The 12,915-nt window shown below is 47.2% G+C and overlaps 1 protein-coding gene across 1 annotated transcript in view; it reads left to right on the top strand.

The window, feature by feature from the left end:
• Positions 1 to 12,915, top strand: part of LOC144139424 (dynein heavy chain, cytoplasmic-like) — a 157,593-nt gene that overhangs the window by 44,242 nt on the left and 100,436 nt on the right. Inside the window, exons 16-25 of the mRNA XM_077671760.1 lie at positions 172 to 244; positions 2,643 to 2,753; positions 3,409 to 3,528; positions 3,726 to 3,965; positions 5,490 to 5,613; positions 5,681 to 5,826; positions 8,069 to 8,389; positions 8,660 to 8,806; positions 9,468 to 9,634; positions 10,709 to 10,882. Of these exons, the coding sequence (XP_077527886.1) occupies positions 172 to 244; positions 2,643 to 2,753; positions 3,409 to 3,528; positions 3,726 to 3,965; positions 5,490 to 5,613; positions 5,681 to 5,826; positions 8,069 to 8,389; positions 8,660 to 8,806; positions 9,468 to 9,634; positions 10,709 to 10,882 (1,623 nt within the window). The remainder of the gene's footprint in view (positions 1 to 171; positions 245 to 2,642; positions 2,754 to 3,408; positions 3,529 to 3,725; positions 3,966 to 5,489; positions 5,614 to 5,680; positions 5,827 to 8,068; positions 8,390 to 8,659; positions 8,807 to 9,467; positions 9,635 to 10,708; positions 10,883 to 12,915) is intronic.

Raw genomic sequence — 12,915 nt, 5'->3', positions numbered from 1 at the left:
TGCACCTGTCCTGTAACTCCTCTGAGCAGTGGGTGGGAAGGTACTCTTTCAAATGGCTCACTTGAATATTGTTACTCGATAAAGTTGAGTGCGTCCAGCTTGGGTTTTGGCCAGCGTCCTCCATTGTGTTCTTTGTCCATTGAGCGCATGTTCACTCTTTTCGCATTGCAGGAAGTCCCGCACCACCTTTGACACCACTGATGTTCGCAAGAAGATTGGGCCCGTCATCATTGACTATGGCAAGGTTAGTAGCCCCACTCCAGCCTGATGGAGCTGCAGCCAGAGCAGAGGAACTGGCGGGTTGCAGTCTTGCTTGCGTAATACTATCTGCTAGAAGGGTGGCCTTTCATATTAACAGCTTCTGCTGGTTCCACTTGCATTAGCGCAAGTACGAGTTGACCCGCTCTTCCAACATTTGGGTATAAAGCAAAGAAGTGGGGCTGCCGTTTTTTTTTTTTAATTGCTGACTGACCCTAACAACAAAAGAAGCTTGTCACTACCCAGACTGTGATGGTCTCTCTCCGTCAGCCCCTCTCGTGCCCGCCGTAGGCCTAGCCACGATGGAGTTGCGGGTCCTCCTGGCCAAGCTTTGATTCTGGGCATGAGGTTGTTGGGTTGGCCGGTGGCTGTTCTTGATATTGGCCTATGGGCACCTTGCCCAAATTACCCCTGCTGCAGTAGTGAGCAGTTGTTCAGCTGAGTGCCTTTAGAAAGGAGGCACTGGTCTTAAAACGAAATTTTTTATTAATTCATCTGTGATAATGAAAATCGCCGTGTGTACGTGTTTTGTCTCCTTCATTTCAAATAGGTAATCAGTTCTCAGGTGGCATAATTATTTTTTTAGTTAATACTGAAGCCTAATCAGGGGACTTCCTAAGGGTTAAGGGGATTTTTGGATTTGTTGCTTAAGACGTGCCATACATGCTGATGCTTTTTGTATTTCTGTAAAGATAGTTGATTGGATGAAATTAGCCAAATCATGCAGAGTACAGTGTTCAAAAAAACTTAATGAGGTTATATTATTACTCATAACATTTATTTTAGGCATATTGAGCCAATAAAAATATCAGCATGCAGTTCATTTCGTTCCAAATCCAATGGTGTAACGTTTGTAAAAATGCTGGGCAAAAAAACAAAACAAAACAAAAAACTGAAAACATTTGTAAGGTTAGGACATCTGCAAAAAAAAAAAACTACTAAGTTGAGAAAATTGCAGTTAAAGTTTACAAGTGAAAGATTTATCAATTGAGCATGTGTAAAAAAAAAACAAACACTAGTATGTAGCTTGCTTTTCACTCAAAACAAGCATACCAAGTTTGCCGAAATCAGTTGAAGGGAGAATTATGAAATCCTCAGTATACAGATAGTACGGGGCAGAAAAACTAAACAAAAGTGAAGCCAGAAAGTCGCTTCAAGTTTTATGCTTTGTCGGTGTGCCGCCACTCTTTGACGGTCAGGGCTGAGGTGCTGATCGTGCATCACAGCTGTGAACGGTTATTTTTTACCTTACTGCTTCATTTTTGCAAGAAAATTGGCTCCAGGAGATTTGCATCGCATGAATTGCCGCGAAAGGGCTGGTAACGGAATGCACCACACTGTTCTGGAAATGTGCGTGTGTTTGGCTATGTGGGATAACCATGTTCTCAATTTTATCTACTCGTATCGCGTCACTGCTGCACAATGTTCACAGTAAGAACATTTATCATTCTCAAATTGCAAGATCGTAACCTGTTGCGGAGGAAGAATGCATTTTGATGTGGGCCGGCTCGCCGCTGCATCGTTATACAGAATGAATACTCTTCCCTTGGGCTTTCGGCAAGCGACCACTATATAACTTTTCTTTCTATTGCTGCTGATCTAAAGATAGACTCCCCCTAGTGCAGCCTCAGTCGTAATCATATTGCTAATGCTATCATCTTGGCAGCTCGCAGGTGCGCTAAGCCTACCTTCGTCCTTACGTGGCTTTAGTGATATGTTACCGCCAGGCACGCAGGAAATCTTATTCTAGGCACTTACTAATACTGCTTGTTCTTTCTTTCGGGTGTCAATAGACGTATTTACTTTGTTTTTACGCCATGCAGGGGTTTTGTTGGTCCTCGTATGAAAGAGTACATGCATCCTTGCACTGTCCGAGCAGACAACCCACGATGCCCAGCCAATCAGATTGCGCCCCTATGGTCATGGGCAGTCAGTAGCGAATTGGTTGGTGTGTTCCGTCTTTTTTCTACTCCAGTTTTACTCGCGACCATTAGGTGAAATGAAACGTTTGCCACGGGGCATTGAAAACGAAAAGACGCATTTTTGAATGAGACCGAGATGGATGCCATACCACATGTAGAACCTGAATGGCAAGTCACCGAAAAAGTACTATTTTCGCACTGAATCTTAGTCGATTTTAGGGGTCATCGGTGCTATAAATTGATATTATGGCTCAAATACGTACTCCTGGGTCTGCATATTTAACTGGCCGGAAGAAAAATAACTCTACTTTCTGAAAATGGCTACTTTAAAACGATTTTTTTTTTGCCAAATTTTGGAAATCTAAGACCGGCGTCCGCCCTTGGCGGTACCACCAGGCCTTGTGTGACACTGCTTGCGAGCCGCCTTGGCTACAGGTGACCGGTGTGAGTGTGTGTGTGCAGGTGCAGTCCAAGGTGACCCTGAAGTACGACTCATGGCACAAGGAAGTGCTGGGCCGGTTTGGACAGCTGTTGGGCAACGACATGGCCCAGTTCCACACCACCGTCTCCAAGGTGAGTGGGCAGAGGGGGAGGGGCTGGGGGATTGCAAGGGCTGCCCTGGATATCGCCCTCGGGTGGTAAGCCATGCATGTGCAGGTGCATATGCCTGTCTACCTTCAGTGGAAGCCATGTGCTGCTGATGGGGCTGCGAAGGGAACGATGTGCTTTAGGTATTTTGGCTCAAAGGCACGCTCGAGTCGGTGTGGGTTCTTTGTGCGTGTGCACGCTGTCCTCGTTTTCACTCATTCCACCTGGTACCAATGTTTGGGGGCAAGGTTTCTTATTTAGTGCGTGTAAAAGAGTGCAATAAAATGTGAAGGGTTTGTTTTAATGTGCTGGTTGCTGTAGCCCAGGCTGACTGCCAAACTTACTTGTATCTTGATAATTGCCACGGGCCATGGCAGTTTGTTCTGTTATACACTAGCATTCATTGTGGGGGCACTAAATAAATGCTTGTTTTGTGCACAGTCATTTGCAGTTTGGCAATTAATTGGCTAGGGTGCTTCAGTTTAATTGCCTAGTTGGTGTGCTTGAAACCTCCAGACAGGTGTTAAAAAAAAAAAAAACACAACTTGGCTCAAATAATTTGTAGGAATTAACCTGCTTCCGAAGGCAGTGACGCGCATGAAGTGCTGTATCCTCGTGTGTCCATCTCTGCCACCTGCAGTCACGCGGTGAACTGGAGCAGCAGTCTATAGACACGGCCAGCACCTCAGATGCTGTGTCATTCATCACCTACGTCCAGTCACTGAAGCGCAAGATGAAGTCCTGGGAGCAGCAGGTTGAGGTAGGCTTTTCCTTCTCCACCTATGCTAGACCAACATGTTTGAAACGATCTCTGCTCCAATTTGTTGCTGTTTTCTCCCTTCTCCATTCCCCCCCCCCCCTCCCCCCCCCCCCCCCCTTCCCCCCTTGTTGTCAGACTTGGTTAGAGCACACGGGTTCTTTTGTCTTTTAACGGAGATGCGTGATTGGCGAACGCAGCTGTACAAGGAGGGCCAGCGCATCCTGGAGCGTCAGCGCTTCCAGTTCCCCCACTGGTGGCTGCACGTGGACAACGTGGAGGGCGAGTGGTCGGCCTTCACGGAGATGATGCGCCGCAAGGACACCGCCATCTCCACCCAGGTGGCCAGCCTGCAGATGAAGGTGGTCGCCGAGGACCGTGCTGTCGAGGCCCGCACCGCCGACTTCCTCGCCGACTGGGAGAAGAGCAAGCCCGTCCAGGTGGGGTCTACTAGCGGTTGATGTAGACATTGGGCATATCGTGTGACCGTGATGCAGTTCCCGATGCCGGATTTGCTTGCGTGGGGCATACAGTCACCTTGTCTTGGCGTACACAGCAAACCTGGCTTCAAAGATGTGCTACGAAAAAGGGAGGGGGGGGGGGGGGGGAGGAAGTTGGTTATTAACGCCACCAGGGGAAATAGTGTCAGTTCTAAAGGGTTTTGTACAGTTGCCACTAAAAAACAGCTCGCTGTAGCAGGCATGTGCAAATGTTTATTTAAATTTAATAGTAAGTTGAAGAATACATTAGCCAGTACTCGCTTCAGTCAGAATTTCTGTATTCGAAAATTTAGAAATATTTGGTACTAATGAGTAGTAGAGGTTACACTTCTTTTTTCCTCCCCTGAAAAAGGTGGCACGTGTTAGGTGCGTTTCACGTGCAAGGCCAGTGTAAGTCCGTTCCTTTTTTTTTTGCCCCATAATATTCACCTTGTCTTTTCCTCACACTATGGCGCATTTCTAATGTAGTGTGAACAAAGTGAAGCGCTGTTACCAGCATTCAGATACGGTTGAACACCATGTAAAAACCTATGGTGTAATGTTGGAAACAGAAGCACACTGTTTGAGGTGCTACTTCTTATTTTTTCCTGTGGCTAGTTATTGCGAGTGGGCTCCATTTTTCAACTTCATAGCTCGCCTGAAGGTCGGGCTCCACTTCCCAGAAGAGCAGAGCTTTGAAGGGCGATAACAGGTGTCACAAGCGGGGCAGATGTGGGAGTGTTTCTTCCGTCCATGAGGGCTACCCACAGGTTGTCTGTGCAACGGTCGTAGCGTGCAAGGTGCACATGTTAGCTGCATTTTTATGCCAAAAGGGGTTAGGCATTTGCGGTGCAGAGGAAAACTGCAGTGAGGATGAGGGCTGCTTTTTTGCATGAGCAAATACTGTAACAGCTGTTACTGAGGTTTCTTAGTTAACATTTTCCATATGCATGGAGTGAACCACATAGGCAATAAAGGAAAGGGGCAAAGAAAAGGACACGGCTGATGAAGAACTTGGAGTGCCATTTATGTGGCGGCTTTTGATAACAGTGGTGGCTTTGTGCAGTGCACCCCAATCTGGCGTTACTGCACACAAAAATTGGAACAGGTTGATTAATGCTCAGTGTATCAAATGCATAGCCATTCTCTGGGCTTCATGTGGTGGCATGAGAATCGCTTTGCATTTACTGAACTTCGACAGCTGTTGTGTGTGTTGCAGGAAAATAAATGGCCAGTTGAGTTCTTATTGCAGTGTTTGTGGCAGCTGCTGGTTACTTTTTTTTTTGTAGCTGTTTTCATTGAAGGTAAAGATCACTATTTGCACACACCAGTAGTGTAGCCGGTATAGCCAGTTTTGCAGACATTTAGTGGGGCAAGTCAGCTGCCCGAGCTTGAGAGCCTCGTTTCAAGTTTAGCCGGGTGACGTGAGGTGGGCCGAACGGGGATGGCTCGGGAGGGTGAAGAAACCGGGTTGTGGGGTTGCAGGGCTCCCTGAAGCCGAGCGAGGCAACCAGCCAGCTGGCCATCTTCGAGTCCAAGTTCAGCCGGCTCAAGGAGGACCGCGAGAACCTGGTCAAGGCCAAGGAGGCCCTCGAGCTGCAGGAGCCAGGTGGGGACTCGGCTGGGAGGAGGGGACGCGAGAGAGGGGCTTCTGACCTTCCCCTTCCCCCCCTCAGGTGTGGTGAGTGCAGGCGACGAGCGGTTGCTCGTGGCGCTGGAGGAGCTGCAAGACCTGAAGGGCGTCTGGTCGGAGCTGGCCAAGATCTGGGACCAGATCGACCAGATGAAGGAGCAGCCCTGGCTCTCCGTCCAGGCCCGCAAGGTAGGGGGGGCCCCCTCTTCTGGCTTGGGATTTCGGGTGTTGGCGAGAGTAGGTTACAAGAGAAAGCGGGCACTGCGAGTTAAAAGCAGGAGTAGGCATGAGCAGGAAACACCTCTGGCATGTAAACTTGTAGGCCAATTATTTTTGTGGGAGGTACCTTGACGGTTCCTGCCAGGAAAGTTTGTCACAGCATGTTTGCAGGGTGTGAGGGCAGACACGCCTGAAGCTTTAGCTGACTGAGAAGCAAAAAATGTACATTTTTACATACATTCAAATCTTGCGCCATTGTTTTGTATAGCCGTTGCCCATAGCATCTGCCTGAATAGGCTGCAGACGCTGATAAAATTACTGTTAGCAGGCAGTGCTGCTGTTGGTACTTTTCTTTCTTTTGCAGCTGGCGGGGTGCTTTCTGCAATTGGCTTGTAATTTACATCTACCTACCATGTTTGCTCGCATAATGAACTCGCTCGCAATGAACTCACTTCCCCGTACGTTATTTTTACAAGTTTTATCATTTCTTAACCCTCGCGCAATGAACAAGCTCATAGTTTTGGCAATTGAAATGCATCCATGAGAAGCGTTTTCTGCAGTATGGCCACCTCATCGTTTGCTTGAACACATGCAGCCACAGTCTTGTTACGCGATCCCCTTTATTGCCGTACCCCCGGTGTGTTTGACTTTGAACACTGATACCGCGGTGCACTGATATGATGGGCGAACTTGTTAAATGCGCACACAGGAAGCCTTCAGATATATGCTTTAATTCTGTTCTCGGTGTTCGGGTGGCTTCTAATGCACACAAAACTGTCAACCTGATAAAAATTTGTGTTTCTGTTCTGTGACTGAATTATCTGCTGAGCACTGGCTGCATTTGTACAACTGTAATTTTGCAGCAGTGTGAAGTGTGCAAAATAAGTTTGAAGAGTGGATGCTAAGTTAAAATTGCATCAGGAAAAAAAGTGGGAATGTTTTTCTCACATATTCAATGCAACCCTGATGGATAGAATTTTGGAGTAAAAAAGTATGTTCATTGTGCAAGTGCATACTGTAAATCATGGTTATATAATGCTTCATTCTTGCGTGCTGTGACTCTGTGTACTGTGTAAATTTGTTTGCTCCGCAAACCAACAGACCTTATGGCTTCCTTAGTTAGGGGGTTGCACTGATCTTGAAGTCATTTTTGTTATTTTTTAACCTACATATGTGCTTGAGATTTACACATTGAGAGTATTTTAACATCCTGAACAGAAATATGCAGTCAGTTTTCGTCTCTGTGGTGTAAGTTGAGTTGTGCAGCATGTTATGCCACTCCGTTTCAAGCAATATTTTAATTATCTACCTATAAAATACCCAGATAGCTTTATCCCTTTGTGCTCTAGAAGGACCAGGGAGTGCAACTATACCACAGCAGTAATTTTAGCATTTTCTGCAAACGCTGTAAACTTCATAAATGTCAGGTCATTGATTTCCAATGTTTTTGTATAACTAACTGCATAAAATCTTGCACCAGAAAAAAGGAAATTCTATACTTCTCTGGTTTTATTGCACTGCTCAGTTCATAAGCTTTCGAATGCAGTGAAAATGATATAAATCGAATCAGTACATCCCAAGATATTGTGCCCGGCAGCTCACCATGTGGGGAAAAAATTGGTTCTGAGAAAATAGGGTACAATGTTTGGAAACATAGGCAAAAATGGCCATTTAGGTGACTTCAAAGGGTAACAGCTTTGTGAATATTCTTGATACAGCTATGGTATTTTTCAGGTGCAATCTTTGGGACCTGTAGACTGCAAATAAAAATAATACAGAATATTGATTTTTTGGCAAATTTTCGGTCCTCAAGACCAGTGTCCCCCGTTAAATTAAATGTGCTGGGGGATAGCAAGAGGGGCAGCATGCCAAACTGTGGAGGTCATAATGGAGGCGTCACAGGGGCTGATTGTAGAGTTCATGGTGCTGACTTGTTGCTTTTCTATGGAATATTGGTCTGTCAAGTTACCGGTGCAGTCCTTGCACAAGTGTGCGTGTGTTGCATCAAGTGCATGCGTATTTCAAAAGTGGGACCGGAAAAAAATTTAGTGTAATATATTCCATACCCATCTCTGCTTTCAACATTTTCTTCGCTTTCGGTATTTCCAGCCCCGTAGGTTAGGGGCCTGGTCTAGTGTCTCCGTGCGAATAGGGGTAGTTGCTTCTGCGGGTCAGTGGGTCTGTGACGGCTTTCTGTTGTGCTTCCTTGCAGCTCCGCAAGCAGCTGGACGGCCTGCTGAACCAGCTGAAGGAGCTGCCAGCGCGGCTGCGGCAGTATGCATCGTACGAGTACGTCAAGCGGGTGCTCATGGGCTACACTAAGGTGAACGTGCTAATCGTGGAGCTCAAGTCGGACGCCCTGAAGGAGCGCCACTGGAAGCAGCTGATGCGGGCGCTACGAGTCCACTGGGTCCTCTCTGAGCTCACATTGGGCCTGGTCTGGGACATCGACCTGCAGCGCAACGAGGCCCTCGTCCGCGATGTCATTCTCGTCGCACAGGGCGAGATGGCCCTCGAGGAGTTCCTCAAGCAGGTACGTGGGGGAGGGGCACTAGAGGACCAGGAGGCCTGTTTCGCACTATGTCTGAGGAAGCCCGATAGTTCATTCACAGGTTGCAAAGTACAGGCATTGGCTGGCTGTAGTACCCTAGTGAATGGGACGCTAGTTTTGTTCAAGAAACACCGGTGTGTAGGGGTTTGTCGAAGCCAAACTTTGTCCGGGTAAGGTGCAGCTGTGGGACAAGGCTGTGCATGTGCCCTTGCTTCATGCTTCTCCTCCCCTGCTGCCACCCCCTTGCTGCAGGTGCGTGAGGCCTGGCAGAACTACGAACTGGACCTGGTCAACTACCAGAACAAGTGTCGGCTCATCCGGGGCTGGGATGACCTCTTCAACAAGGTCAAGGAGCACATCAACTCGGTGGCCGCCATGAAGCTTTCGCCCTACTACAAGGCAAGCAGGCACTCGCACATTCTGGCCTCTGGCTTTTGCATGTCCCCCAACAAGACTGTTTTTCATGCAGTTTCTCTGTCCGGCTCTAAAGGGTCTTCTACCGAAATGCTGCTGTTTATCAGGCCAAATATGTTGGCTGTGTAAACTGGATGAACTGTTAGCCATATGTCATGCGTTCTAATGTGGGAAATGAGCTAATGGATCGCATGGCCATTCTTCTTTTTCCTAATTATATAGCCTATTTGATTGAAGTTTGCGTTAAAAGTGGTGCCAGTGTTATTCTAACGAGGCGATCTTTTGAATGAACAAAACTTGCATTCTGTCTTCATGGCCTTTTTAATGGCCTTTTCTTAATCTTGGACTTGCTATGCTGTTTTTTTTTATTGTTGGGATGTATCAGCCTTCAGAAATTTCAACAGGGCACTGGCTCAAGCGGAGTTGTGCACCTTAGTTTTTTTCATTTAGTTCGCAGCATTGCATTGGTTGCTAGAGGTTGTGATTTGATAGGCAGTTGGCATGCCACGTAATTTCCAGTAGCGTGAAAGATGATGTCGCAAAACTAGTGCCTGCCTGTCCAATCTTGCCAGCTGCTTATTAAGTGAGGTGGACTTGCAATTGAGGCAGTGTTGGGGGTCATCTGTGCCACTTACACATGCTGCAGGAGTTTGAGGAGGATGCTCTTGCCTGGGAGGAGAAGCTGAACCGCATCAATGCGCTGTTCGACGTGTGGATCGACGTGCAGCGGCGCTGGGTCTACCTGGAGGGCATCTTCTCTGGCAGCGCTGACATTCAGACCTTGCTGCCCATGGAGACCTCGCGCTTTACCAGGTACGTCTGGCTTAGTCTGCTGCTTCTGTACTTTTTATTTTCATGCAAACAGTAGAGCTCTAGCTACCCGAACGGGCCAGAGGAGCAAAAATTTGACGTTGCGGGCATGCGCCATGTTTTCAGCATGCAGGGAATTAGCTTTAAGTTGAAGTGCTTGCTGCTACTGAGGAAGGTGCAATTGCTTTGTTGATTTTATCATTCCGATTTGAAGGAAGGTGAAGAATTACTCATGAAGGTGAAGAATTACAAATTACTCACTTGTAAAATAATTTGTAATCTTCAACCAGCTGTAGAACGTCTATTGTGGACGTGACTGCCCCGAGACCCCGTTTGCGTAGTACCTACCAAATGCCATTACGATTTAGGGAGCTCAGTTTAAAATGTGAAAACCCTTTTGGTAAAGGTTCTTGACTGGCCACAGAGGGATCATTAAAATTCAAGTTCGGTTTATTGAAAAGATTGCTGTGTTGAAATGACAATAATGTGAATTTTTTTGCAAATGTCAAACATTAAAATATATAGAAGGAACTAATGAAAAAGTACGGCTTATCAACCACTTTCTTGTACTGCTCCTTGGACCAACTTGTAGATTTGAAGGTTGTCAACAAAGGGTTGCCAGTAAACAAGATCGTGTGATTGGAGGGTTGTCTCTGATTCTGTTTGCACCACTTTAGTGCTAACATGGAGCTAATAGGCTAGTTACCCTGTTTTTGCTACCTTGCCACTGACATCACTGGCAGTCAGGTAGCGGAAAATTTGAAGTTTTTGAATATTAGTAATCGTCAATGCAAAAACAAGGTTCTTCCTTGTTGGAATGGAGCTGAGAAGGTTATCAAAGAGTAGTTCTTTCAAAAAAAGCAAGAATATATGTTGTTTTCATGGTTTCTTTAATGATGCATCGCTGGGCTTAGCATTCTGCTTTAAAACTGCGTGTTTGGTGGAAGCACTTAACCTGTTTCCAATTCCACCATGTGCAAGGGGGGTTGGATGCATGTGTGAAAGCAGCCAGTGGCGTGCCTTTGAATGGCGTGCCTGATGTCTGTTGAGCATTTCTCCTCTTGGCGCGCAATGCAGCATCAGCTCCGAGTTCCTGACCCTGATGAAGAAAGTGAGCAAGAGCCCGCTTGTGCTGGATGTGCTGAACATCCAGGGGGTGCAGCGCTCACTGGAGCGGCTGGCAGACCTGCTTGGCAAGATCCAGAAGGCCCTGGGAGAGTACCTCGAGCGGGAGCGCTCCTCCTTCCCCAGGCAAGGATGACGCCCGCAGAGCCTGCTTTCGGCTTTACCAGCGTTGTCGACGGAAAGGCAGTTTGGAAGTCACTGGTGCACTTTCCTGAAAAAAGGGGTGATTTGATTGATTGTAGGGTTTAACGCGCCGACGCAACGCAGGCGATGAGGTGCGCCGTAGTGGAGGGCTACGGATTGATTTTGACCACCTGGGGATCTTTAGCGTGCGCCGAAATCTCGTACACACGGGCGTTTTGGCTTTTCGCCTTTATCAGAAAAGCGGCCGCCGCGGCCGGGAATCGAACCCGCGACCTCGTGCTCAGCAGCGCAACGCCTTAGCCACTGAGCCACCGCGGCGGGTTCTGAAAAAAGGGGGCCTGGGATAGTTGTCCTCTGTGTTATCAATACTCGAGGCAGCCCCACTTGGTTGCAGCCGCGCACAACCCCTGGCACCAACCGTTTACCGTATTTACTCGTAATGAACCCACTTTTTTTTTCTAGAAAATCCAGCATGAATTTGGGGGGAGGGTTCATTATGGGGGAAAAATTTGCAAGAGATTTTTAAAAGTTGAAATTTCATACAATGAAGTTGCTAAGAGAAGTGCTGTTAGAGCCTTGCCATTTTCGTAAAAACATGTAGGTAATTATGCAATCAAATTTCTTTTTTATTATTCCCAACATGCTAGTCATATGGAGCTGCCCTCCTCAGTGAAGTCGCTTGCGGCTTCACCTTTGTTGTCGGCCCACAGCGCACCGTCTTCCGTGCCGTCGAGGCACTGCAAATTATTTTTTCCGACACCTGGAAACTTCCCTTCTTTGGGCCCACGAAACGCACGGTGATCCCTGTTCACCGCCCAGAAACCTCTCGTTTTCACCCATAGCGTGCACGCACTGGGTCAACACTGAAGTGCCGCTCACCATGCAATTACCACGTGTATCAATGCATGCTCCACCACCTTCAGTTTAAAACCGGCTGTGTAGCTCACATACTGGCCCATCATACGGCGCGCACCAGGAGCACAAAAAAAGGTCGCAACACAGCTGAACAACGAAACCACAGAGCGTAATGGCAACATAGCGGAACAGCAAGAGCGGAGGAGTGCAGAGTACGTTAAGGGCTTTGTTCGCACGCCGCCAAAACCAGCGGAAACAGCAAAGAGCAGGAATGGAGTGCGGAGTATGTTTTGTGCTTTGTTCGCACGCCGCCAAAACCAGCCGAAACAGCAAAGAGCAGGGATAGAGTGCGGAGTACGTTTTGTGCTTTGTTCGCACGCCGCAATGTTTCTATGGCGCAAGAAGGTTTGTTTTGCATTCAGCAGGTGGCACTCCGCAAGCGCGCAATTTTTAAATTGTGAGCCACGGCATTTGCGCTCACTTTTCCGGCTACTGTTGAGATTTTTTTGTTGGAATGCGTTTTTAGCATTTCTGCGCGAACTGTAGCGTGATATCAAGTTACTGCGATCATCTATGGCATCAGCAACCATGCTGAGATAAAAACATTTGTGCTGCATTTTTTATTCAATGTGACAAAAGTAAATTCTCAAGAAGAAAAGGGAAGGGGGGAGGGTTCATTACGTGAGTAAATACGGTATTTGCATCCTCGCCCTCATTACTATTTTCATTGTTTTTGTTTTTCCTATAGCTTGCCAAGATCACTTGTACACCCAATCTTAGACTGAAAACAAATGGTGTGCTCTACAAAAGTGTTTGTTTTGAATGAAGGCAGCTATTCCATAGGGTTACCTTGTTCATAATTCCGTTTTCTTGCTGCTTCCAAGCAGAATGGGTGGGCTTATTGTGTGCTAAGGTTGCAAGGCCTGCACGGGGCTCGTGCAGATCACCAGTGCTGCGGCTTTGGTTCTGATGGAGGAGTAAAGCAGTTCAGGTAACCCTGGGCACTGTCTTCTTCCTACCAGTGGGAGGATATTTATTCCTATATAGGTCCAAGCTGCACTTTTTTTGACCTCTTGCCAAAAAAAAAAAAAGAACAAATCCACGAGCAAAAAAATCAAAAGCAATGGACCTCTCCCTGTATGTAAACACCGTGACGTCAC

The sequence above is a fragment of the Haemaphysalis longicornis genome, unplaced genomic scaffold (genome assembly GCF_048455015.1).
Source record: "Haemaphysalis longicornis isolate Haplotype H1 unplaced genomic scaffold, Haemaphysalis longicornis Haplotype H1 scaffold_1, whole genome shotgun sequence".
NCBI classification, from domain to species: Eukaryota; Metazoa; Arthropoda; class Arachnida; order Ixodida; family Ixodidae; genus Haemaphysalis; species Haemaphysalis longicornis.
Note: the sequence above shows the minus strand (reverse complement) of the source record. Positions and strands in the feature narration are given on the sequence as shown.